The sequence below is a fragment of the Neoarius graeffei genome, chromosome 18, assembly GCF_027579695.1.
Source record: "Neoarius graeffei isolate fNeoGra1 chromosome 18, fNeoGra1.pri, whole genome shotgun sequence".
Lineage (NCBI taxonomy): Eukaryota > Metazoa > Chordata > Actinopteri > Siluriformes > Ariidae > Neoarius > Neoarius graeffei.
In genome coordinates this window covers 61,276,823-61,304,736 of record NC_083586.1, presented here as the reverse complement: position 1 = coordinate 61,304,736, position 27,914 = coordinate 61,276,823, and the positions used below count along the sequence as shown (strand labels likewise).

Genomic DNA, 27,914 nt, shown 5'->3' with positions numbered 1-27,914 from the left:
CGCAGATTGCGATTTAATTTCGTTTGTGAGAGTTTTGACCCTTGATTAAATCACTTGTACTTTGACAATTTCATGAGGGTGTACGTTCTTCTGAAATCAACTCCTCTCACAATTTGTGGAGGAATTTCACCAAACTTGGCAGAAGGCTTTGCTATATGACGGTTATACGCAGATTGAAATTTCGTTTAATTTGGGCAGATTTTCCCCAGAGTTATATGGAATCAATTTTGTGCCAAAATGTTCATACAATACTTTTGAAATATCAAACAAAAACGACAAATCAAAATACAAAAAAAGAAGTCAATTTTTTTTAGACTGGCAAACAAATTATTCGTGTAATCGTGCAAAATATCAGCCTATTACTCTTCAGAAACCTTTTATTTTTGTTCCGCGTCTTTCTCAGTTTTGTCTGACGTCATTTATTTTGGTTGCGATTCCAGCTTTCTCGTTTGCGCTCCCTGACTTTTTGCTTGCGGTTTTGGCACAAACTTCCCGTGTGGGCGGGCTGTCCAGGAATGCATTCCCATTGGCTGACTTGTGTTTGACTGACAGCTACACTCAGCCATTCCCTACTTGGATTCTGGCGGACTGTTTGACGAGTGAGCGATCCATTGACGGTAAACAAGGATGGAGTGGACTTCAGTGGCGACTATGATACTGAATTTACACTTTGTTGAATTAATTCAATATCATAGTCGCCACTGAAGTCCACTCCATCCTTGTTTACCGTCAATGGATCGCTCACTCGTCAAACAGTCCGCCAGAATCCGAGTAGGGAATGGCTGAGCGTAGCTGTCAGTCAAACACAAGTCAGCCAATGGGAATGCGTTCCTGGACAGCCCACCCACACGGGAAGTTTGTGCCAAAACCACAAGCAAAAAGTCAGGGAGCGCAAACGAGAAAGCTGGAATCGCAACCAAAATAAATTACATCAAACAAAACTGAGAAAGACGCGGAACAAAAATAAAAGGTTTCTGAAGAGTAATAGACTGATATTTTGCACGATTACACGAATAATTTGTTTGCCAGTCTAAAAAAATTGACTTTTTTTTTGTATTTTGATTTGCCGTTTTTTGCCGCTTTTCCACTATCAACGCGGCTGAGTTGGGCTGAGCCGTGCCGTGCTGAGTTGGGCTGAGTCGAGCTGAGCGGGGCTGTTGGAGTTGCATTTCGACTACAACCGCGCTGAACCGTGCTGGCTGGAAGTGGGTGGACACATTGGGTGGAGTTAGCGAAAGTGGATGGACGTCACGTGATGTCGTTAGGCGGCGCAAACAGTGACATCAGTGATCTTTTAAGCAGTGGTCTCACGACCCGAATAGTAAACAATAAACATGGAGTCGTTAGTGTTGCTGGTCTTGGTGCTGTGGCTTGTTGTCACCGACAACGCGGACAGATACTGGCAAGAGCGTATAGATGAGGCGAGGCGCATAAGGCTTCAGAAATTCTCGTAATTCGTAATTATTCTTCTTCCGGGTTTGCGGTGTTTACAGATCCCAGCGTGCTCGCGGGGCGTGTGTGGGCATGTGAGGACACTCCTCCTCACCAATCAGTGCACAGGGGAGTGTCTCCTCACGCCCCTAGCCCCACTCGGCTCGGTTTGGCTCGCTTCAGCCCCACTCCAAAACCGTGTGAGTTTTGGGGGCTAAGCAGGGCTGAAGCGAGTTGAGTCGTGCTGCTCTAAGGTAGTCAAAACGTGAGCTGTGTCGGGCTGAAGTGAGCTGAAAAAGGGTAGTGGAAAAGGGCCATTTGTTTGATATTTCAAAAGTATTGTATGAACGTTTTGGCACAAAATTGATTCCATAGAGTTACGCCCTTGATTATTAACAAGCTTGTACTTTGGCAATTTCATCAAGGTTTGCTCGCTTTCTGAAATCAACTTCCCTCACAATTTTTGTCATGGCGATGTCCGTCCCGGGAAGGGTGCTCACCTTCTGAAATCAACTCCTCTCACAATTTTTGGAGGAATTTCACGAAACTTGACAGGATTCTTTGCTATATGTCAGTAATACGCATCTTATTTCGTTCAATTCGGTCGCATTTTATCAGAGTTATGGCCGAGTTGCCAGCGGGGGATGTTGTGCTCTCAGAGCGCTCTTGTGTGACTGCGTTGAGGAATAATGAGTGAGGCAGAACATGATAAATGGATATGTGAGCGCTGAAAACATTATTATTGTGTTGAAAACCCTGGGACGTATTAGTGATTTTAGAGAGATGTGTCAGGTCTCGGGACGCCTGGCTCGAAACCAGGACAGTCCGGGACGTCCGGTCAATGTATGTTAATGCTCGTTGTTGTGTATTGCAGAGGGAGAAAATCCACAAGCGGTGTAAAAACATCTGCCCCAATAAAGACGACCTGTCCATCCCCAACATCACAAACAATCACGGTATGTAATAAAGTTGCACACTGATGCTGCACATGTGAAGACGTTTTCTAGACAGTTCCAGCTATTCGATTTAAGATTATTTAACCCAGATCACTTACTTCCTGTGTATAAATCCCAGGCTTCCTGGAGATAAGAGAGGAAAAACGATTTTGATTTTTAAGCCACGGATTTTATATTTCGCAGTCCCACTGAATCTGCTCGGATAGGAGTGGATTTAGATGGGATTTTATCGATTATACGTGGCGGATTTGTTCTGCGCCGGTCGCCTTGCTAGTTTACTCAGACATCATGGTGAAATATATGAATAACTTTTTACAGTTAATCAATAATCAGTTTGATTATTGCATCGAGTCGTTTCACATTTGATCGCCGCTCCCTTATTACTCGCACGAGCTTTACCCAGGAGTAGCCCCGCCCATTTTGCATCAGAATAGGAAAGGTCACTGCAGATGCGAGTTATTGAGACTTTACACCGTGACCACAGGTCCGTGATTATAAAGTGATTACAGGTTTAATATTAATCTGAGAAGGATGTGATGTCTGTAGGTTCCTAAGGACTTTTCTCTTTTATCTCCATAGATAAAGCCAAAGAGGAGCTTGAGCAGGTGCCCAAGGTAGGTATGAACAGAGAGCTGCTTCTGTTCTGTCTGTCTGTCTGTCTGTCCGTCTGTTTCTCACTCCACCTTTACTGATGTGTGGAGCAGATCTTCATGAGGCCTGACTTCATACTGAGCGAACCGGCCACCTTCAGTGCCGTGTTGCCATGGTCGCACTTCAGCGTCGCCGGGGGGAAGAGCAGCCGGGATGCCGCGTCGTCACGGTTACTGCAGGAGAAAGTACGTGTCTGTCTTTCCTTTAGCAATGTTGGAGATAATTAATAAATAACTGTTAAAACTCCGAGGTGTTAATGCTGTAGTGAAGATTGTTTCTGCTCGCCAATCTTGGCGAATCCAACGCCGTATCCATCCCGAGAAATCAAACAGCAGCCGGTTATTGGATCCTGATCTGTCTTTCTTCTCCGTCTTGTCGTAGTTGAGTCACTACCTGGACGTGGTGGAGGTGAGCATCGCTAGACAGATCTCTCTGCGCTCCGAGGCGTTCTTCCACGCCATGTCGTCTCAGCGCGAGCTCCAGGAGCAGCTGTGCGAGGCGGCTGGCGCCGTAAGGGCGCTGCGGGAACACACGGCCGGCTTGGGACGCACCATGAGCCGCGGGCCTCTGCAGGCGCTGCGGCACACGGTCACGCGCAGGAACTGCGTCACGCTGCACAGTAAACTGAAGCTGATGGCGGCGGTGCAGCAGACGCAGCCCACCGTGCAGCTGCTGCTCTCCACCTCGGAGTTCGTGGGCGCACTGGAGCTCATCAACACCACCAAGGAGGTGCTGCAGCAAGAGCTCCAGGGCATCCACAGTTTCAGGTACACACACACACACACACACACACACACACTTGCACTTTATAGCTTTTAGCAGGTTACATCATGATTAATCTGTGTGTGGACAGACACCTGGGCTCTCAGCTGTGTGAAATGGAGAAGCTGATCGATAAGATGATGGTGGCCGATTTCACCACGTACTCCAGGAGCGACCTCAACCGAGCCTTCGAGGACGACAACCAAGTACTGGAGAAGGTGACGTTTCGTGTTACACACCACACCGCTGTTGAATTCTACATTCCGATTGGTCAGAAGGCGGTGATTAGTTTCCTCAAACAGCAGCTCTGACAGCAGTGCGGCTGCAAATCACAGGTTTATTTTCCTGCACTCGTTCGAATACGTTATGGTTTCTATAGCAACAGCTGATTTACCGGTACATGTACAGCAGAAGCTCCACATAATGCGTGTATGGTGAAGTTTTCTGCAGGGAGATGTTAAGTTACCGTTTAAGGAAGGAGTCTCCGGTGTCGGCGCTTTCACAGTCCAACGGTTTTATCAGCTCGTCTGTCCATGAGGCCGGTGGGCTGTTGCCATGGCGTCCGTCTGTCTGTCTGTCCGTCGTCCACAATTCAGTTAAACCGTATCTCCTCGTCCGTCAGTTCTCCACGGATTTCCTTTCCGATTGTTCTGTTTGAAAGAACTCATCACTCCGCACAAAACTTGGTCGTCGTTTTGTCAAATTTTTGCTAACGAGTTACTAATTCGGCCAAATTAACGAATTTTCAGACTTTTCACTCGCATTCTATCTCCTCTCTGATTTCTCATCCGAGTCCAGTTCTGATGGATGTTTTGGGTCGATCTTCCCTCGAGGAACAAAACTTGGTTGTTTTGTTTTGTTGATTTTCCTGTTGTAATGAAATTGTTTATTTTCAGTTAAATCGTGTTTCCTCCCTCCTTCGGTTCTCACTGGATTTCAGTTCTGATTGTTTTATTTAAAAGAACTCGACCTTTTTTTTTCGTTGACCCTTTTTCATTTCCGTTTCCGGTTGAGAGTACGCTGTGCACGTTCTGGCTGCCGCTTCTCACCGGAGCTTTTTATTTTATTTTATTTTTTGTGTTTGTGTAGTTCGATGTTTGTTTTTGTTTGAGTGTTTTGCCCGCCGGTTGTGGTGTAGCACCAGACCCAGTTTTGGGTGTCGGTTCCCTCCAGGCCTTGGTTCGCTGTGGGTGATGCCTGTGCTCCTCGCTATGGACTGCAGTGAGCTCGTTGCTCATTTGAACATCGTGGTTGTGCGGCGGTGCTTTAGTGCTTGGCGTGATGTTCCAAGCGATGTTGCTCGGTGGCGTCGCGGCAGCTGTGCAGACGGTTTGGAACATACCAGCGCTCTGCGTGGCGCTGCGTCTGTGCTCGCTTTTACCCCTTTTCCACCAAATCAGTTCCAGGGCTGGTTCGGGGCTGATGCTGGTTCACAACTCGTTCAACTTGCGAGCCAGCTGAGAACCAGTTTGCTTTTCCATAGCTCGCGGTGCTAAGGGAAGCCACGTCATTACGTCGCTGTATACGTCAGTTACGTCGCTACGTTTGCATAAACCTTGGCGCAAATATCAAAGCAAAAACAACACGGAAGAAGCAGCAGCAGCAACAATAATAATAATGGATGACTTCGCGTTTGTACAGCTGCTGCTTCTCGTCGCTTAAAAAATGGCGATCTTTCGCAGTCTTGTTATTGTTGTCGGTCTTAACAACTCCGCCCCCCCGCTGACGTAAGCGGTTCTTTCCTCTGGCCCAGCAGAGAGTTGGTGCTAGCCTGGAACCGGTTTTTCTGGCCCCAGAGCCAGTTCTTTGTCAGTGGAAACAGAAAACCCGGTTCCAAACTAAGCACTGGCCCCGAACCAGCCCAGGGTTTTTTCTAGAAAAATTTAGTATGAGGGCGCTCACCATGGCGAGGGAGCGGGGGGGATGGTGCTAGTTGTCCCCCCCCCCCCGCCGTGCAAAGCCTTTGAAAAATGCTCCAATGGGACATTCTGAGGCTGTCTGAGAGGGAAATTGTAACAAATTGTCTGTCAACATTGAAAAAGAAAGAAGTAATCTTCTTCTGCCCCGGACAGTCTTTGGCTTTCTTCCGCTTCGTGCCGCGGGATGACATCTTTAAATGCCCAAGTGTCAACAAAAACAACTCGCGAACTACTTCTGTCAAAAGCTCCCGCGCCGGTGGGTGAAAGGTCATTCAGTCTCGAGAAATCTCGCTCTACAAGTCAGCTGACCTTGTATGTAACGCATGTCAAATCTCGCGAGAGCAGCCGCGACAAGTAAACAACTAAACAGCATGGCGCCTCAGTCTGGAAAACGCCAATTCGGATTGTTTTTGCACCGTCTGGCGGTGTATCTACTATGATTGGAATATTTTTGGAGCAATTATAACGTATTTGATGATCAGACACATTGTCACGTAGTGTTGCTGGGATGTTTTCACAGAGTCGGTAAGGGGGCGCAGGCCGAGAGTAAGAGGGCGCAGCGCCCCTGTTCCCCCGTTTAGACGAAAGCCTGCAGCCCTGGAACTGCTTTGGTGGAAAAGGGGCATTTGTGGATCCATGGCGCGGTGTTCTGAGTAAGGTTGCCCGGCGGCGTTGCAGCGGCTGTGCTGGCAATGTGGGACTTGTTTTCGTGCGCCTTTTGGTGGGACTGTGGCTGCTACACCACTGGAGTGATATCCTGACCACTATTTGGTGGACTCTCCCCGCCCAATTTTAAAGCAACCTTGGTTTTTGAGAAAGGTGCTATATAAATTTAACTTATTATTATTTCTGCACAAAATTTTGTCATTGTATTGTCAAATTTTTTTGCTAGCAAATTAGTAATTAGGTCAACTTAGCACATTTTGCATCTCTTCTCTCATTATTATTATTATTATTATTATTATTATTATAATACCCGCGCTCCGAAGGAGGCGGGGTTATACTGGTTTACCTCTGTCTGTCCGTCCGTCTGAAACACCCTTTTTCTCAGCAACCACAACTCATAGACACTTGGTATCGAGCTTCAGCTTGGGGTTCTATACCGTGTCTACCGTTTTCAGGTCTGTCGCACATCGACTTCCTGTTTACCGACTGAATATACTTACGAAACATATATAGCGTGGATTTTGATGCTATTTCAGAATGACTGACAGTTTCCCAGGATGCTGTTTGAAATCCCTGGGCAGAGACACGGCTCTTTACTTGTTTCAGGGTTCATTATTTGTTGAAGTCAACATTCATAACATTCCTTCAGTCGCTCGCATTCTGATAGAAGTGAGAGCGGGGGGGGGGGGATACGGAAGTGAGCAGCAGCTCACGGTCGATCTTGTTTATCGTGCGATTTCAGTTCCGATCGACGTTTCGGGTCGATCTTCTCTCAGGGAACAGAATTTAGTCCTTTGTTGATGTACCTGTTGGAAACAGTTTGCCGTGGAGGTCGGTCCTCTCTCACATCGTCACATTTCAGTTCTGTTTGATGGTTTGGTCGTCATGGTTGCTCTGATGGCAGGATAGATGACCGATTTACGCCCTTGATATCTTCAGGACCGTGGCGTTTACGCGTTGCGGTTTCTCAATAGCATGAAAAGGTTTCAAATTTTTTTGGTCTTCAAGAAAGAAAAAAACGAGGCTGATGAGGGAATGACTGTTTGTTTATAGCTGCTGTGATTTAATTCAGAACAGGAACTTGTTTTATTCATTAATAAATAAAAAATGCTGTGGAGTAAAAGGAATAAAACACTTCAGGATGCTTTGTTCATGAAAGATCGAGGGAGAAGAAACCTTTGTCACATGCACACTCGAGCACAGTGAAATTCATCCTCTGCATTTAACCCGTCTGAAGCAGTGAACACACACGCGCACGCACACACCCAGAGCAGTGGGCAGCCACACTACAGCGCCCGGGGAGCAGTCAGGGGTTCGGTACCTCGCTCAAGGGCACCTCAGCCCAAGGCCGCCCCACGTTAACCTAACTGCATGTCTTTGGACTGTGGGGGAAACGGGAGCACCCGGAGGAAACCCACGCGGACACGGGGAGAACATGCAAACTCCACACAGAAAGGCCCTCGCCGGCCACGGGGCTCGAACCCGGACCTTCTTGCTGTGAGGCGACAGCGCTAACCACTACACCACCGTAATCAACAACATGGTTGTTCACTTCTTCACATCAGCCCATCATTTACAGTAACGGCATGAGACACTGTGTATTCGTTACTTGTGGACTTCCCACAGTTCCCTTTGTTGTGGTTTGACATGAGGCTGAGCCTTACTGCTTTTACTCGAGCACAGGAAGATGTAGGTCGGTGTGTGGGAAGTACGGAGTCTTGCACTGGTTTGAGGTTTGAATCTGCGGTTGCGCTTTTTTTTTTTTTTAACATCATGGTGAATGAGGGAGGGTGGCACGGTGGTGTAGTGGTTAGCGCTGTCGCCTCACAGCAAGAAGGTCCTGGGTTCGAGCCCCGTGGCCGGCGAGGGCCTTTCTGTGCGGAGTTTGCATGTTCTCCCCGTGTCCGCGTGGGTTTCCTCCGGGTGCTCCGGTTTCCCCCACAGTCCAAAGACATGCAGGTTAGGTTAACTGGTGACTCTAAATTGAGCGTAGGTGTGAATGTGAGTGTGAATGGTTGTCTGTGTCTATGTGTCAGCCCTGTGATGACCTGGCGACTTGTCCAGGGTGTACCCTGCCTTTTGCCCGTAGTCAGCTGGGATAGGCTCCAGCTAGCCTGCGACCCTGTAGAACAGGATAAAGCGGCTAGAGATAATGAGATGAGATGAGATGAGATTTTTGTTAGCTATTTTGTCGCTGCTATAGCGAGTTCTGAGTGTTTGAAATCTGCTCTGTAATATATCAATCCATATGTCAAAGCAATGGCTGTAAACAAGATTTGTTGAGACCTGTGCGAGACATCGTAGGACGGAAATAAAACGTTCAGCGGAAATCAATCAAAGTGACCAACATCTGCCAATGTTGTCAAAAGACGTGCGCGCCCTCTTTCGAATGCTGACGTAATCAAGCCGGAAGTTTTGTTTGTTTTGATAGCAATCAGGAAAGTTTGAAAAAAGTACGCTGACGCACTTCCTGTTTCCTGAGTTGTTCGCGCCGAATCTTTTTTCCCGCGAGTGCCGGCGTTAATTACTAATCCTTTTTTAACTTTTTTTCTATAAATAAATTTCCAGTATCGTCTTCATTTTTATTATACTGTCGCTTTCATTTTTGTACTTTTCACTTTCGCTTTCCTTTTTCCGGTTTTTTTTTCCGGTTTTTTCTCTTTCTTTTTTCGGAAGAACCCCGAGACCGGAAGCTTTCTTTTTTTCTCCTCCACAAGCGGAGGCCATCTGATCTGCTTTAATATCAACAGATCTTCATTTAAGGTACGTGAATCTTTTCATCATGGCACACCTTCAGCCTGTTCAGTGTGCTGAGTGCAGGATGTTTAGTCATTCTTCCTCCGTCACTAGCGATAGCTCTATTAGCTTTACTTGTGATAAGTGCAGATTAGTTAGCTCTCTGACGGAGAAGATTTCAGTGCTAGAAGCGCGTGTCCAGGCTTTAGAGCAGGTTAGTGAGCGTGAGAACAGTGTAGTTTCTGTTAGGGAAAGTCTGGACGCCCTAGGTGGAGTTAGCAATCCCCCAACTCCGGCATTAGAGCCCTTACAGCGGGGCGAATGGGTGACGGCTCGGCGGCATAAGCATAGAGCCAAAGCTACCGCTGAGGCTCGCCCACGGGAGCACCACTCCTCTCCGCGTCACGTGTCGAACAGGTTTGCTCTCCTTAGTGATGCACCCACTGAGAAACCTGAAAGAGCTCTGGTTATAGGGGACTCTATCATACGGCACATGAAATTAGCTCAGCCTTTAGGGGCACCAGCAGCTTTAGTCAGGTGTATACTGGGAGCCAGGGCGCCGGACATAGCAGGTAATCTTAGGGTCCTAGGCAAGCATAGGTTCTCAAAGATAGTTATCCATGCAGGAGCTAATGATATACGCCTTCGTCAGTCTGAGGTTACTAAGAGTAACTTTGTAGAGGTGTTTAAATTAGCGAAGGCGATGTCCGATGCTGTAGTATGCTCTGGCCCCATCCCAATGCGGCGTGGCGATGTAGCTTACAGCAGGTTATGGTCGCTGAACTGCTGGCTGTCCAGGTGGTGCTCTGAAAACAGTGTGGGCTTTATAGATAATTGGGCTAATTTTGAGGGCACTGCTGGCCTGTTAGGGCGGGACGGTATCCATCCCACTCGGGAAGGTGCTGCTCTCATTTCCTGCAGCATAGGTCATAGTCTCAGAACAGGCCTAGTTAATTTCTGACAATCCAGAGCCAAGGCCAGGGAGCAGACGAACAGGCTAAACCGACTGTCTGCTAGCTGCACAGAGTCGTCACTCAGGGCCCACTACATCGAGACTGTGTCTGTTCCCCGAGCTCAACAAAAAGGTAGAAATTTTCAGAGAGTTTGTTCCAGTAACCTAATCAATATAAAATTAGATCAGACTGACTGTACAGCTGCTGCCAGCACCTTTGATCTAAAGGTGGGGCTATTAAATATTAGATCTCTTACATCTAAAGCGCTAATGGTTAATGAACTCATTACTGATCAGGAGTTTAATGTACTGTGTTTAACAGAAACATGGATTAAGCCAAATGAATATATAGCATTAAATGAAGCGAGTCCTCCTGGATACAGTTATATACACCAGCCTCGTCTAACTGGCAGAGGACGAGGCGTCGCGGTTATTTATAACGATTATCTAGGTGTAACACACAAACCTGGTTATAAATTTAATACATTTGAAGTTCTTCATACTCATATAATGTATGTAGCCTCAAAAAATAAGTCTACCCAGTTAATTCCATTGCTTATTATTTACAGGCCCCCGGGGCCATATTCTGAGTTTCTTTCTGAATTTGCAGATTTTATCTCAGATTTGGTTATTTCCTTAGACAAAGCTTTAGTTGTCGGAGATTTTAATATTCACTTTGATAACCCAGAAGACCCTTTAAAAACAGCGTTTGTGTCCATCTTAGATTCAGTCGGGATTAAGCAGAATGTCATAGGACCGACCCATAATGGTGGTCACACCCTTGATCTAATACTAACATTTAGATTAAACGTAGACAATATAGTCATACTTCCACAGTCTGAAGTTATCTCAGATCATTGTCTCATCTCATTCAAAATATGTCTGAGTAATAATATATGCACCTCACCACGCTACTGTATTAAACGTACTTTCACGTCAACTACTGCACAGAGCTTTATAAATGATCTCCCAGAGCTGTCAACTTTGATTGGGTCACTGTCAGCCCCTGCAGAACTCGATCAGGCAACTGAATGCTTAGAGTCAACATTCCGCCATACTTTAGATAATGTAGCTCCTCTAAAAAGGAAAATGGTCAGAGACAAAAAATTAGCACCCTGGTATAATGATGACACTCGCACATTAAAACAGACCACTCGAAAATTGGAACGTAAATGGCGTCAAACAAAATTGGTAGTGTTCAAATTGGCGTGGAAGGAGAGCTTCCTGAAGTATAAAAAAGCTCTTAGTGCTGCGAGATCAACATATCTCTCCTCCCTAATAGAAGATAACAAAAATAATCCTAGATTCCTATTTAATACTGTAGCAAAATTAACCAGGAATAAGTCCACTATAGACACATGCACACCTGCAGTATGTAGTAGCAACGACTTCATGAATTTTTTTAATGACAAAATTGAGAATATCCGACAAAAAATTCAAACTACTAATTTAAGGTTAGACAATGAAAGTGAACTTGTAGTTAACAATATAACTGTATCAGATCATCAGTTAGAATGTTTTACTCCCCTAAAAGAAACTGAATTACTCTCATTAATCTCTACATCAAAAGCCTCAACTTGCGTACTAGATCCCTTACCGACACATCTATTCAAACAGATAATGCCTGGAGTAATTGAACCGCTTCTAAAAATAATAAATTCTTCTCTTATGATTGGCTATGTACCCAAATCCTTTAAACTAGCAGTTATCAAACCCCTGATTAAAAAACCTGACCTTGATCCCTGTCAGCTGTCCAATTATCGGCCAATATCAAACCTCCCCTTTATCTCCAAGATCCTTGAAAAAGCTGTGGCACAGCAGTTATGCTCATATTTACATAGGAATAACATCCATGAAATGTATCAGTCAGGATTTAGACCTCATCATAGCACAGAGACAGCACTGGTTAAAGTAGTAAACGACCTACTGTTGGCGTCTGATCAGGGCTGTGTCTCGCTACTTGTGTTGCTTGACCTTAGTGCAGCATTTGATACCATTGATCATTCCATTCTTCTGGATAGACTAGAAAATGTTGTGGGAGTTAAGGGAATGGCCCTCTCCTGGCTCAGGTCTTATCTAACTGATCGTTATCAGTATGTCGATATAAATGGTGATATTTCTAGACGTACCGAGGTAAAGTTTGGTGTTCCACAAGGTTCTGTCTTGGGTCCACTGCTTTTTTCTCTATATATGTTACCTTTGGGCGATATTATTCGTAAACATTGTATTAGTTTCCACTGTTATGCTGATGACACACAGTTGTATGTCTCTGCAAAACCTGATGAGAGACACCAGCTTAATAGAATTGAGGAATGTGTTAAGGACATTAGACACTGGATGCTTATTAATTTCCTTCTGCTTAACTCTGACAAGACTGAAGTACTTGTGCTAGGACCACATAAAGCTAGAAGTAAGTTTTCTGATTACACAGTAACTCTGGATGACATTTCTGTTTCTTCACGTGCAGCAGTAAAAGACCTCGGAGTGATTATTGACCCCAGTCTTTCATTCGAAACTCACATTGATAACATCACCCGGATAGCTTTCTTTCATCTCAGAAATATTGCAAAGATAAGAAATTTAATGTCATTGCATGATGCAGAAAAACTAGTCCATGCTTTCGTTACCTCCAGGTTGGATTATTGTAATGCCTTACTGTCTGGATGTTCCAATAAGTGCATAAACAAGCTCCAGTTAGTTCAAAATGCAGCAGCAAGAGTCCTTACTAGAACTAGAAAATATGACCACATCACGCCTGTCTTATCCACACTGCATTGGCTCCCAATCAAATTTCGTATTGATTATAAAATACTACTATTGACCTTTAAAGCACTAAATGGTCTCGCACCACAGTACCTGAGTGAACTTCTGCTCCTCTATGACCCGCCACGCCTACTTAGATCAAAAGGTGCAGGCTATCTGCTGGTACCTCGTATAGTGAAGGCTACATCAGGGGGCAGAGCCTTTTCTTACAAAGCCCCACAGTTATGGAACAGCCTTCCAAGTAATGTTCGGGAATCAGACACAGTCTCAGCATTTAAGTCTAGGCTGAAAACATATCTGTTTAGTCAAGCCTTTTGTTAATGGTGTTTATGAGGTAAAGGAGTAGATCTGGAGGGTCCTCAGACATAGAGTGTTTTGGTAAACTGGGATGTATGGATGCTGTCAGTCCCCACTCGCTTGCTCACTCGAGTTTGTTGACGGTGCAGTGGCTGGCTGCTTTATGTCCCGGGGCTCCCTCATGCCTGTGTTACCTTCTGGCTCTCTCCTTTTAGTTATGCTGTCATAGTTAGTTGCCGGAGTCCCTGCTTGTACTCGGTGCAATATGTATACTGTTCCTACTTATTCAGGTGACATTGGGCATACCTAACCACCTGTGTTTTCTTTCTCTTCCCCCCCCACCCCCCCCCCACCCCAAATCTGTCCCTCTGAGTTACATGGAGTCAACAGGAAATCTTTTGGTGGAGACGGTGGGGACCTCGACTGGCTATCGTAGCCTGCAGGGAATCGGCCGTCAGACGTTCTGTCGCATGTCCCAGACCCGGTGAAATGTAACTGAATTGTCTTGGCCAGGCCTAAGGGTCCCATCTGCATCTCATCATTGCTGAGGAGTGTGCTCCCATCACCCAATCAAGCATTCAGCCAGAGCAGGTCATGATATATTTTTTACCATATTAACATGCCATTGTGCGTCATGCCTGATGTAAAGACTCTCGTCTCTGCGAGCCTACCACACAGATTTAATACTTGTCATTTTTAGGGCATACCTAACAACGTGTTTTCTTTCTCTCCCCCCCCATCTGTCCCTCTGAGTTACATGTTGATCCTGGGATTGAGATGCTGGCCTCTTCTGCCCCTCGGACCTGCTTGATCTATCCTGGTGCCCTGTGTCTGGTCGGAGTTTTATCGCCCCACTCCTGTGAAGGACGGCCCCATGAGGACAGTTGAGGGTTATACCTGTTAAAACTGTTAATATTATAGTCAGGCTGTCTGTTGTTGCCCAAATGAGGATGGGTTCCCTTTTGAGTCTGGTTCCTCTCGAGGTTTCTTCCTCATGTCGTCTGAGGGAGTTTTTCCTTGCCACCGTCGCCACAGGCTTGCTCATTGGGGATAGATTAGGGATAAAATTAGCTCATGTTTTAAGTCGTTCAAATTCTGTAAAGCTGCTTTGCGACAATGTTTATTGTTAAAAGCGCTGTACAAATAAACTTGATTTTGATTTTTTTGATTTTTTGAATGGTTGTCTGTGTCTATGTGTCAGCCCTGTGATGACCTGGCGACTTGTCCAGGGTGTACCCCGCCTTTCGCCCGTAGTCAGCTGGGATAGGCTCCAGCTCGCCTGCGACCCTGTAGAACAGGATAAAGCGGCTAGAGATAATGAGATGAGATGAGGTGAATGAGGGGGTTGGTGCAACATGTACACACATGCACTGCATCTGAGGTGTGTGTGTGTGTGTGTGTGTGTGTGTGTGTGTGTGTGTGTGTGTGTGTGTGTGTGTGTTTCAGGACCGGCTCCAGTCTCTGGTCTTTGGCCTGCTGAGACAGAGGAAGCTGGATTTCCTGGACATCTACAGCGAGGAGATGATGCAAGCAGCCAAGGGCATCGTCAGACAGGTGAAGAGTTCCTCCACTAATAACGCCCAGTTCACTCTGAGTTCACGTTCCCTCTGTTTGATATAAGATGCGTTTGGTGCCAGTCGTGCTCCTCTGACGGTGTGCGTTTCTTGTTGTGTTCAGTGTGTGATAAAGGCGGTGTCTCAGATTGAGGAGATCGACACGGACACCGTCGTCAAGTGAGCAACTTTTTATTTTTCCAAACATTTCCTGTTCAAAGCGGACTGGATTTAGGATTAAAAAAAAGTGTGTGTGCGTGTTGCAGGCTGCAGGATCAGATGAGGCTGATGATGTTTGCTCAGTGGTTTGAGCTCCTGCAGAACATCTTCGAGTATTTCCTGCTCTTCCTCACCAGGATCAAAGTACACCAGCTCACACTTTTTACTGAAACTCTGTGTTTACTCATAAGCCGTTTTCAATCCGAGTGCACGTTTGTGTTTTAGGCCACTCTCGGCATGATCCGGAACGTGGTCCTGGAAGTCCTCGACAGCAGCCAGAGGAACCGAGCGGCCGACGCGTGTCCGCTCGCCGACGGCGGCTCCGTGGAGAACGAAGACGAGGAGGAGGAGGACGAATCGGGTCTCCGTCCCGGAGAAGCCGAGCTCGCCTTCCTGACACACGAGGGGCTGTTTATCAGCGACGCGATAAGCGAAGCCGAACGCCGCAGCAACGGTGCGTCGTCTCAAACCAGAGCGCAGGCGAAAGAGGAAGCTTCAGGAAGCGACTCGGCCTCGGGCACTACGGAGTCATCCTCCAGCAGGGAGCACATCACAAACACTACCTCCTCCCTGCCCACAGGGGGCGCCGCCGCTGCACTGTGAGCACACGCACGTCACGTTTAATTAGCACGCTTATTAGAGACTCCTTTGCCATGCGAGAAGACGGAGGTTTTCTCGCACAGGAAACCTCTAAGTATGAATTCTTTTCTCTTTGAAAACGGCTTCTCCGTATTTTTGTTGGAAAAGCGAACAATAGACAGAAATGCGTTTTTGTTTAGTTTCTTTCGGGTTTTTCTAGGGCTGTGCTCACAGCTCGCGATACTCGATCATGCACGATTTTCGGGGGTACGATACGATATCGTTTACTCACTTGAAAATCCCATATATGACATGTTTCATGCATATCTCCCGGTTCTGTAGCAGGTTGTCACCAATTTTCACTCGATTTAAAGCACGTTTCATGCCAGAAACCGACGGAAGTTCATGCTTGCAACCGGGTTCCAACCAAAAACATTTTTATTTGCAAATGGCGCTTCCAGTTACTCAGGGCACGCGCACTAGAAGTTAGGCGCTCTGCTTCAATGCGCTCTGCTACAGACGCCGCAAGCCGCTAATCACGTCCCCCATGTCTCCATGGCCTCGTCTCGAGACTCATTGATTGAATAATTTTGGCGCCAAACGTATTCGCGCCCTCTGCTTACAATACATTAAAGACCTCGTTTAACTCGATATATCGCGATATATATGGTACGATATCGTGAGCAACTGATGGCAAACGAGCACAGCCCTAGATTTTTCCTCCCTCATTTAGTCTCCAGTTTCCACCGACCCACCAGTGCTCGCTCTCTCTCTCTCCTCTGTTATAAGACACCTACCAACTTGGGAGGGTGAAAGCTAACACGTGCCTCCTCTGAGACACATGAAGCCACCCAGCAGTATCTTTTCAAACTAGTGAGCAGCATAAAGGCCAATTTATGCTGACAACCCAGTCCTCGCAGATGGTGTCGCAGATGGCGTCTGCGAAGCCCCCCCCCTTCGCAGACGCTCTGCGCGCACCTCCCAAAAATTGTGACCACCGCAGACAGCCTCGCAGACAAGAGGGCTCTGATTGGTCCACTCTACATCCGCTGTACACGCACTTCCGCTTCCCTACTTTCCCGGTTTGGTTTGTTTTCACGGCCGCCATTTTTAAAAACACGAGCGAAGATGGAGCAGCACGAAGAGCGGTTGATCGAGGAAGTGAGGAAGTACGGACATCTATACGACTCCAGTTCTAGTCATTATAAGTAACCGGAGGATAAACACTCCACTAACCACACCCACCAACTACTCCTAGCGATTTCGCGACTTCACGCCGCCTTGCGTTGTGGCGGTGAATAACATCGCGCACGCCTATTACTCCCCGCTCAACGATAAATTACAACCGTCTGCGAAAGCCTTGTCGCAAGAGCATGCAGAGGCCCTAACACAGAGGAAAGTGCCGTCTGCCCCCTTCCGCATACATTTACTCTCGGACGCCTGTGATCACCTAGTGTTGCTGTGATTTGATAGGAGAGAGAGAGAGAGAGAGTATGCCCCTCCCACTCAGAGCAGAGACGTTTTTGCTGTCGTGGTTTATCAGGCTACAGACGGGGAAATGTGCATTTTACTCTGTATTTATGAAAAACTGCGAGGTCAGTGAGTTAGGGTGTGTGTTCATATAACGTTTATTGCTGGCAGGACGCTGCATCAGAACAGCACTTCCACACTGCGTGTTAGTTTTGTTTCTATGACAGCAATGTTTTGACAACGTCGCCACGCTAACCATCGTGTGTTTGGTGGCCTAAAGAGGAACAACAGCGTCGATGCGGCGCCTTCCTGAAAAACTTCCGAAACTTCATTTTCTCTGTGTGTGTGTGTGTGTGTGTGTGTGTGTGTGTGTGTGTGTGTGTGTGTGTGTGTGTTTAGTGAGGATCTAATGCCGTCTGAACTGGAGCTGGGCAGAATCGCCAACAGCATCCAGGAGCTGCTGTACACTGCTTCAGATATTAGCCACGACCGCTGTGTTAAAGTCGTGCTGGCTAAGGCCAAGGTACACACACACACACACACACACCTCCCATTAGAGCTGCTCGATTATGGAAAAAATAATAATCACGATTATTTCAGTCAATATTGAAATTGCGATTATTCAAACGATTTTTTGAAACAATGCATTTATTCAGCCTTCGTCTTTAAGACAAAAAAACCCTCTTTGTTATTGATCATTTACGTTCACCTTTCTTTCAAACTGAAAATAAATATAGTCTAGAAAAACTTAAGTTTGCGATGTCTCTCGTCTCATCTCATTATCTGTAGCCGCTTTATCCTGTTCTACAGGGTCGCAGGCAAGCTGGAGCCTATCCCAGCTGACTACGGGCGAAAGGCGGGGTACACCCTGGACAAGTCGCCAGGCCATCACAGGGCTGACACTTAGGTGGGGTTTACATTAGACCGTATCAGCGGATCATCAGATTAATGTTTTTAAAACGATTAGTGTGCACACAGCAACGCCAATACACGATTCGCGTGCACACAGCAACACCAATACACGGATATGCTCGGCTCCGCAGGCATCCTGCGCTCCAAATCACTCCGCCCTGAACAGCGAGTGCCCTCTGGAGGGTGCGCACTCCGGCCCTGCGCAGCTCACAGAGCGCGCGAGTGAAGCGCACAAGCAGTGATTCGGGACTGAGCCGCTGTGTGTGTGATCCCAGCGCACATCACTTACCACTTGCAAGTGGAAGGATGGCAAGCTTAAAGACAATCATAACTACACAATGGGCAGTATTTGCATCAGTATTTGCAGTATTTTCATACTTTTATACTCTTTAATGAAAGGTGATACAAGGCGGAAGTCCACGCCATTTTTCAGCAGTCGCGTCACATGACCAACGCCAGCGAATCAGGAAGGTGGATGTCACAGTGACGTTGTCCAATGACGACACCAGCTAGAGCTCAGCACAGCGTATCCGCGTATTCTCAATGTTTACACAGCACCGGAGCTGACACGATCCGGATTGAATACGTGGACGCTGGCGGATTCCCGTTTCCAGGCGTTTTAATGTAAACGGACAGTGCATCCGCGAAGAAAACGACACAGATACGGTCTAATGTAAACTTGGCCATAGACACAGACAACCATTCACACTCACATTCACACCTACGGTCAATTTAGAGTCACCAGTTAACCTAACCTGCATGTCTTTGGACTGTGGGGGAAACCGGAGCACCCGGAGGAAACCCACGCGGACACGGGGAGAACATGCAAACTCCACACAGAAAGGCCCTCGCCGGCCACGGGGCTCGAACCCGGACCTTCTTGCTGTGAGGCGACAGCGCTAACCACTACACCACCATGCCGCCAGTTTGCGATGTATAAAACAAAATAAAAATATTCTTTTGACATAAGACAGAGAAAAACAAATGTACATAGGCTGCATGTCTTTGGCTAAATAATATCCGATGGATGCTGTGAGTGCGTCGTGCCTCTCCGAACTCGTGGCATTGCAGAGAGTGGCTGAAACGGATGGCTGCATTGTCTTGCTGGTTGTGGCGGCATCGGCTTTATCTTTTTTGTTTGTTTTTTATTGTTTCGTCGTGAATAACTTTATGGCTCGGTTTCAGGTGGTTGAAGAGGTTTGTAGCGTTGCCAAGAGGCGCAGATACTACCTTATTGCAAATCTTACACACGATGCGCTTCTGTTCCACGTCGGATTGTGAATCCCATATTACAGCCGTTTTTCGTCCCTTTTTGTCGACCAACCGATTCTGCCCTCCTTCTGTCATCTTGCGAGCCTACCTCGCGCCAAACAATTCACAATCTCTCCTCCTTTCAGCTGCACGAGTGGAGAGCCATAGAGACACACACACTGCTTCCGCCGCGTGAGTGTTGTCGGCAAGTCTGCGCATGGGCCCGCGGGAAGGAAACGTATTGCGTGTGCGCGTCCCCGACAAATGGCAAAATAATCGTTTCAACTAGATTATATGGATTTTGAGATCGTTTGACACAAAAATCGCAATCGTGATCAAAATTCGATTAATTGCACAGCCCTACCTCCCATACTACCCATATCTCACAAAGTCAGTGTTAATCTGTGTGTGTGTGTGTAGGACGGTTCTCTGGAGCGTCTGAGCTCGGCGGAGTTTGTGTGTATGAGCCGAGCGGTGGAAGCCTTTGCCAAGGACACCGAGGCTCTGTGCTGCAGGAGGAGTGCGAGTCTGCGGGGGGCGCTGCAGAGTCAGGCCAACCGCTTCGTCCACCGCTTCCACGACGAGCGCAAGACCAAGCTCAGGTACACACACGCGCGCGCTGCATGTAAACACTGTGCTTCTGACACTGTTTTTGTTAGAAATAATTCTCTTACACAGTGCGTGCGTGTGTGTGTGTGCAGTTTGTTGTTGGACACAGAAAGGTGGAAGCAGGCTGAAGTTCCTGCTGAATTCCAGCACCTGGTCGACTCCATCGCTGACGGACACATCACACTGCCCGAACGCAAACCAGCAGGTACGTACACTACCGTTCAAAAGTTTGGGGTCCCTTTGAAATGTCCTTATTTTTGAAAGAAAAGCTCTGTTCTTTTCAATGAAGATCACTTTAAACTAATCAGAAATCCATTCTATCCATTGCTAATGTGGTAAATGACTATTCTAGCTGCAAATGTGTGGTTTTTGGTGCAATATCTCCATAGGTGTATAGAGGCCCATTTCCAGCAACTCTCACTCCAGTGTTCTAATGGTACAATGTGTTTGCTCATTGCCTCAGAAGGCTAATGGATGATTAGAAAACCCTTGTACAATCATGTTAGCACAGCTGAAAACAGTTTAGCTCTTTAGAGAAGCTATAAAACTGACCTTCCTTTGAGCAGATTGAGTTTCTGGAGCATCACATTTGTGGGGTCGATTAAATGCTCAAAATGGCCAGAAAGATGTCTCGACTATATTTTCTATTCATTTTACAACTGATGGTGGTAAATAAAAGTGTGACTTTTCATGGAAAACACAAAATTGTCTGGGTGACCCCAAACTTTTGAACAGTAGTGTATATATACACACACATCACACTGCTGTTCTGATCTGCAGGTCCAGAAGAGAAGAAGCCAAATGACTTCCTGCTGGTTGATGGGCAGAAATACGCTGTCGTTGGGTGAGTGACCGAAACCTTCTCTCTCTCTCTCTCTCTCTCGCACACACTGACGTCAGTGTAGTGTATAAAGAGGAACACTGTAGTATAATCTGCCTGGTTACGGTAGTCGGCGTGTTGGGGTTTTTCCACGAAGCGTGACTAATCAGAGCACACATCATGCTGCTCCGGTGATAAAGCACATGCTTGGCTGTTCGATTCTGAAAGCAGGAAGTGGGTTTGTGATGTGCTGTAGTAGTTTCTGTTCTTACCATCTGAAACAGGATGAGTGATTTGGTGTCATCTAGAATTTTCTTGGGTCTTGATCTTTGACAGGACGGTGCTGCTGCTGATCCGGATGTTTCTGGAATACTGCCAGTGCGTCAACGACATCCCGTCTATCACCACCGACATGCTGACACGCCTCTCAGACCTCCTCAAGGTGTGTGAGTGGATAAACACGTCTGCATGTTTCAAAGCAACAGTATATTTCATTGCAGCATCCGTTGACTGACAAGTTTGTCGCCATGCCAACAGCACTTCAATTCCCGTAGCTGTCAGCTGGTGCTCGGGGCTGGAGCTCTGCAAGTGGTGGGACTAAAGACCATCACCACCAAGAACCTGGGTAACACACACACACTGTATCTATCTATATATCAGGGATGTGATTTTTCCGCGAATTCGCGGAATTCCGCTTTTTTCACCTCAAAAGTTGAAAAAAAAATGTTTCCGATTTTTCCCTCAAATCCACATTCGTATCCTATTCGTTCCGACTTTGTTTGAAAGATGGCAGCCTCGGATTTGCATCTTTACGCCTCGATCACGGAGGCTGCCATCTTTCAACTCTTTGTTTGAAGCGAGCGCGTTCATTGGTTGTTACAGAGCGATGGGCAAATCACCTACCTCGTTTCATCTCATTGACGCAATTACGTCATTGAGATGAAACGAGGTACGTGATTGGCCCATCGCTCTGTAACAACCAATGAACGCGCTTGTTAGCTGTACGTAAGCTCGCTTCAAACAGAGTTGAAAGATGGCAGCCTCCGTGATCGAGCGTAAAGATGCAAATCGAGTTAAAGAAATCGACAGAATAGTGAAAAACAAGTTCCGCTGGGAATGGTTGGAGAAAGAGGTTGCTACAGACGTTGGACATAAGACTGTGAGACATTTGTTCAGCGATTTCGTTCTTTGGGGAGAGGGCAGAGGTCTCTGGCTGTCAAGTTTGGGGATACTATCCCCAAACTCATACATGTCAACCTATACGGAATGTCCGTATTTTATACGGTTTTCATTCAATAAACGTAGTATACGGGCATATGAATAAAGTTATACGGATTTTTAAAAAAAAAAACTTCAATATTTATTTAGAGCTATAATCAATTCCCACGATGATAAAAGAGCGCATAACATTTACAAACGTACTGTACACCACAGACAGCCAGTAAAGAGTCTTATGAAATCGCGCGTTATCTTGTGGTAGCGAGACTTCGTTCCACTTCTGATCATGCGCACACCGCATTGCGAGAATCCCGTCAACTGGGAAGTAACATTTCCACCTGAGCGACTTTCACTAGCGACTGAAAAGATTCTGAATGGGCACTCCGGCAAGATCAACACAGACACTTGCTGTGACATGCAGCCTCGTGAGGTATTGGTGCAGAGCGCTAAAAAAGCTGTCATGGAGTACAATTCAGAACATTAGAGTGACACTTTGTGTTTTTGTCGAACATTGGAGCTTTGTATTCATTCTGAAGGTTTATTGTTATTAATATTGAATAAAAAGTAACTGGGATATATCATTGTTAATTATCATTCAAATTTTAGGCAAATTATTTTAATTTGCATCTTATACGGATTTTATAAGGGAAATACGGATTTTGGAGGTTGGTTATACAGGTTTGAGTGACCAAAGGTTGACATGTATGGGATACTGGGACCTCCCCTGCCCGAACTACGAGCGTCCAAAGTCGAGCTGGAGCCCGGGATAGAAACGAAACCTAAGCGGAGCGCCGCGGCTCGCCTCGGGGCGAATTACGTCCCAAGGCGCGGGGCTAGCGGGCCCTGCTCGCGCTGGTTCTTTGGGGGGGGAGTGAGTGAGTGTGTGAGAGTGAGTGAGAGTGTGTGTCAGAGTTGCATGTTGACCATTAAATTGGCTTGAATTTGTTAATCATGACAAGTTTTTTCTTGTGTGTTTGCTTGCCATTTTAGTACAATTTTTAAGTCAGAAAACCCCAAAACCCAGGAGCTTCGGGGGGCTTCCCCCCTTGTCCCCCCACCAGGGCGCTGCCCTGGACCAGCTGGGGGCCTGCGGCCTCCAGACCCCTGCCTAAGATTTTCAGATAATTTCACCGGCCCCAAATCACATCCCTGATATATATTATGATGAAGCTACACTTACAAATGTCTGAATTTCACTACATCAGAAAACACCTCAAACCTCGTGCCATTTATTTTAAAGAATACCACATGCTCACCACATTTATTTATTTATTTATTCTCCTTAAATGTTGTGTAATGCAATACACCAGACTCCCAGGCGCTGCCATCTTGGGATTTTTAATGATATTCGTCACCAGATCGCATAGACATATAAACATAAACGCCGCATTGAGCTGGTGGCCCCGTTGCTGGGATACGTCAGAGTGTCCGCCATATTGGATGTGGCAAATCTTCCCCGTAAACCAATGCAAGTAAATGGACTGAACTTCATAAAGCCCCTTTCTACAATAATGCCGCTTTTCCACTACCAACACGGCTGAGTCGGGCTGAGCTGTGCCGAGCTGAGTCGGGCTGAGTGGGGCTGTTGGAGTTGCATTTCGACTACAACCGCGCTGAACCGTGCTGGCTGGAAGTGGGTGGACACATTGGGTGGAGTTAGCGAAAGTGGGTGGACGTCACGTGATGTCGTTAAGCAGTGCAAACAGTGACATCAGTGAGCTTTTAAGCGGTAGTCTCACGACCCGGAGAGTAAACAATAAACATGGAGGACATGGAGTCGTTAGTGTTGCTGGTCTTGGTGCTGTGGCTTGTTGTCACCGACAACGCCAACAGATACTGGCAAGAGCGTATAGATGAGGCGAGGCGCATAAGGCTTCAGAAATTCTCGTAATTCTTCTTCTTCCGGGTTTGCGGTGTTTACAGATCCCAGCGCGCTCGCGGGGCGTGTGTGGGCATGTGAGGACACTCCTCCTCACCAATCAGTGCACAGGGGAGTGTCTGCTCACGCCCCCAGCCTCACTCGGCACGGCTTGGCTCGCTTCAGCCCCACTCCAAAACGGTGCGAGTTTTAGGGGCTAAGCAGGGCTGAAGCGAGCTGAGTCGTGCTGGTTTTTGGTAGTCGAAACGCGAGCCGTGTCGGGCTGAAGTGAGCTGAAAAAGGGTAGTGGAAAAGGGCCATAATATTTAACTCGATGCCTTTTATTCACCCATTAAGACACACACGTATATATTTGGGAAACAAACAGGCATCAAAACAACACATATAACTTTTAATGTGATGGTTATAAATAGTGTGCGAAATACCCTGTACACTGCAAACTAGCGACAGATACGCGATAGATAGCTCAGGTAAGCTAATCAGTCAGCATACCGTAGCAAGCTACCAAAACCTGAGGCCACAATAACCAACCTACAAGACTGAATATGATAAATGATGGAAATAGTGGAAAAACTGGAAATAGTGAATGAAAATAAAAATGTACTGTTTTATTTATCGAGTCCCCACACAGACCTACTCTCGCTGAATAAAGTGAGCTGAATGACCGCCAAACTGAGTTCGGCCAGGTTCTAACGTCATACCAAAACAAACTACATCACTGATTCCTTCCCATTCAGAAAGGTTAAAAACATTCATCGTACGTTCAAAAACGTTCATCATAGTGTGGCACTGTATTCTCTAATTCTCACTGCTTATAACTCTACACCTCCCCGGTGGAGCTGAGCTGGGAAACTGCAGACTGAAGGAACAGCTCCCTCTCTGATCCTGACTGTCTGACCTGTTCTGTCCAAATCCCCCGTTCTGAAGTGTTCACTGCACAGCATGGATGACGGAGTAGCAGAAAACCCAGCTGTCTCCCACTGCTTTTTCATGTCTTTATTTTTGCGAAACCTACATAGTATGTGAAAAGTTAGCTAAGCAACTAACAACAATCAGCGTAGTTACGAAGGAAATACTTCGTTGTTTCACCGAGCGGCTATTATGCGCGAGACTTCATATTAGCCACAAAGTCAGAAAAATCTGTTCGTAGAATTACGTTATAATGACCAAATACAGTGAAAAGTATTTTTCCAGTCTCACCTGTGAAAGGTAATCCCATGTGATCTCGTTTGGACGGTAAACCTGTTGGTACAGTAAAACGCAGCACACGAATGAGGCATCTTTATTCTCGGCTACTGTCTAGACGCTATACCAGAGACGGCTGAAGAATCTCCACTTTGCCACATCCAATATGGCGGCGAGGATGACGTATGATTCTACGCGGAAGGCGGCGTGGCGTCTATGTTTGTCTATGCCAGTCCGTGTGTTTTATTGTTGGTTCAATCAGTTTGAGACTCCTGATTCCCACCTAGTGGTCGAATCGCTCATGTTGGCTTGATTTTTTCCAGGAAAATCAGCTGAACGCTTTACTGTCTCGTGCCCACGAAAGATCGGATCGCTGAGGAAAATTTTGTATCATTCCTTAAAAAAAAAAAAATCACTGATTTTTCCTTATTTTTTTCATTTTCATGGAAAAAAATGAGGTGTATAAATATCAGTGATACTGTTTTGAAGAGAATTAACATAAGTTTGAGCCTCTTATACACGGTGCATTTAAGCTCCACCCTCATTAGTCACGCCCGGTGTGAACAAACCCGATAAATTCTGGTGTTTGTGTTTAAACAGAAAGGATGGACCGATTTCACTGATGTGTTACTTTTAAGCCTTTGAGGTGCAGAATAGGGCGGCACGGTGGTGTAGTGGTTAGCGCTGTCGCCTCACAGCAAGAAGGTCCGGGCGGTTTCGAGCCCCGTGGCCGGCGAGGGCCTTTCTGTGCGGAGTTTGCATGTTCTCCCCGTGTCCGCGTGGGTTTCCTCCGGGTGCTCCGGTTTCCCCCACAGTCCAAAGACATGCAGGTTAGGTTAACTGGTGACTCTAAATTGACCGTAGGTGTGAATGTGAGTGTGAATGGTTGTCTGTGTCTATGTGTCAGCCCTGTGATGACCTGGCGACTTGTCCAGGGTGTACCCCGCCTTTCGCCCGTAGTCAGCTGGGATAGGCTCCAGCTCGCCTGCGACCCTGTAGAACAGGATAAAGCGGCTAGAGATGAGATGAGATGAGAAGAAGAAGCCTTTATCTGGAATTCTTACCCTAAAACTCAAAACGCCTGAATCTCTTTAATTTTGGCTTTTTGGTCTGTTAAACAAACCCTCGATCAGATGAGACCCTCAATCTGTCTGTCTCTCTCATGTCCTTGAATCCTGTCGGTCTGTTTGTTGTTCAGTGTTTGACGCCGTGTCTGTCCTGCTAGAGGCCTGTGATGGTGTAGTACTTCTGCTCTTGAGAAGCATTTAAATAGTGTGATATTGTGTAATTTTAATCTCTCTCTCTCAGCTCTGGTGTCTCGGTGTCTGCAGCTGGTTGTTCACTACATCCCCATCATCCGAGCGCACTTTGAGACCAAACTCCAACCCAAACAGTACAGCATCCTGCGCCACTTTGACCACATCACCAAGGTAAACACACACACACACAGCACCACACTTACCATATGCATTTTGAATTTCTAATGCAGGCCCATTCCACTGTTGATCCTGTTATGTGTGTGTGTGTGTGTGTGTAGGACTATAATGATCATATAGCTGAGATCTCTGCGAAGCTGGTGGCGATCATGGACAGTCTGTTTGAGAAAGCACTCTTCAAGGTGAGCACACACACTTCACACACATTACTGCTGCACAGTGACCGAAACGGTGGCGCTAACGATGGATACCGTATTTCCTGGCCGATGATGATGATCAGTCCTGCCTGAAAGACCAACCTCTACATCATGTCTTCTTAAAGATGGTAATGATTACGTAAGAAAGAAAGAACACAGCCGAGTCTAATGCCGCTTTTCCACTACAAACGCGGCTGAGTCGGGCTGAGCGGGGCTGTTGGAGTTGCATTTCGACTACAACCGCGCTGAACTGTGCTGGCTGGAAGTGGGTGGACACATTGGGTGGAGTTAGCGAAAGTGGGTGGACGTCAGGTGATGTCGTTAAGCAGCGCAAACAGTGACATCAGTGATCTTTTAAGCGGTAGTCTCATGACCCGGATAGTAAACAATAAACATGGAGGACATGGAGTCGTTAGTGTTGCTGGTCTTGGTGCTGTGGCTTGTTGTCACCGACAACGCCAACAGATACTGGCAAGAGCGTATAGATGAGGCGAGGCGCATAAGGCTTCAGAAATTCTCGTAATTCGTAATTCTTCTCCTTCCGGGTTTACGGTGTTTACAGATCCCAGCGCGCTCGCGGGGCGTGTGTGGGCATGTGAGGACACTCCTCCTCACCAATCAGTGCACAGGGGAGTGTCTGCTCACGCCCCCAGCCTCACTCGGTATGGCTTGGCTCGCTTCAGCCCCACTCCAAAACCGTGCGAGTTTTAGGGGCTAAGCAGGGCTGAAGTGAGCTGAGTCGTGCTGGTTTTTGGTAGTCGAAATGCGAGCCGTGTCGGGCTGAAGTGAGCTGAAAAAGGGTAGTGGAAAAGGGCCATAACAGGAACTAAAGGGCAAGGCAAGTCCAGTCAGAGAGGCTCCGTGACTGCTGCGAATATTCCGATATTTGTATTTCTTTTCATCCACATCAGCAGTGCGGGTGTTTCATGACCTCCATTTCGTCCTCACTGCAAAATCGATACAAGGAACGTGAGAGGACGTCTGTTCCATCCCGCAAGACGATTTAATTTAGTTAGAGCTGACGGACGGAAGATTTACAACTGTTTTAAAGCTTGTATTCGGCTGATTGGTCCTGGATTTATTTTTTAAATATTTAGGAGACGTTTGTCTTTTTTTTTTTTCTCTCTCTCTCTGTCTCTAGTATGAAGTAAAGGCCCCGATGCCGTCATTGTGTTTCCGTAATTTGTGTAAGCAGATGGCCAAAATGCATGAAGCCATCCATGAGCTCCTCCCCGAGGAACAGACTCAGGTCTCTCTCTCACACACACACACAGCTTGGGCTTGTCATATTTTATTTATGTATTACACTTGCTGAAGCGTGTGCGTGTGTGTGTGTGTGTGTGTGTGTGTAGATGCTGTTTCTGAGGATCAACACAAGCTTTAAGCTTCACCTGAAGAGGCAGCTAGCTCGGCTCGGGGTGGTGAACGATGGCGGACCACAGCATGGGTGAGA

General features: G+C 46.7%; 1 protein-coding gene across 1 annotated transcript in view; it reads left to right on the top strand.

The window, feature by feature from the left end:
• Window positions 1-27,914, top strand: part of LOC132866399 (vacuolar protein sorting-associated protein 54-like) — a 45,953-nt gene that overhangs the window by 16,099 nt on the left and 1,940 nt on the right. The window contains exons 4-22 of the mRNA XM_060899164.1: window positions 2,306-2,387; window positions 2,967-3,001; window positions 3,092-3,223; window positions 3,420-3,805; window positions 3,892-4,018; window positions 14,580-14,687; window positions 14,811-14,866; window positions 14,953-15,049; window positions 15,131-15,504; window positions 17,354-17,477; window positions 19,538-19,719; window positions 19,819-19,931; window positions 20,507-20,570; window positions 20,883-20,988; window positions 21,084-21,171; window positions 26,137-26,258; window positions 26,366-26,446; window positions 27,603-27,710; window positions 27,814-27,908. Coding sequence (XP_060755147.1) covers window positions 2,306-2,387; window positions 2,967-3,001; window positions 3,092-3,223; window positions 3,420-3,805; window positions 3,892-4,018; window positions 14,580-14,687; window positions 14,811-14,866; window positions 14,953-15,049; window positions 15,131-15,504; window positions 17,354-17,477; window positions 19,538-19,719; window positions 19,819-19,931; window positions 20,507-20,570; window positions 20,883-20,988; window positions 21,084-21,171; window positions 26,137-26,258; window positions 26,366-26,446; window positions 27,603-27,710; window positions 27,814-27,908 — 2,480 coding nt within the window. The remainder of the gene's footprint in view (window positions 1-2,305; window positions 2,388-2,966; window positions 3,002-3,091; window positions 3,224-3,419; window positions 3,806-3,891; window positions 4,019-14,579; window positions 14,688-14,810; window positions 14,867-14,952; window positions 15,050-15,130; window positions 15,505-17,353; window positions 17,478-19,537; window positions 19,720-19,818; window positions 19,932-20,506; window positions 20,571-20,882; window positions 20,989-21,083; window positions 21,172-26,136; window positions 26,259-26,365; window positions 26,447-27,602; window positions 27,711-27,813; window positions 27,909-27,914) is intronic.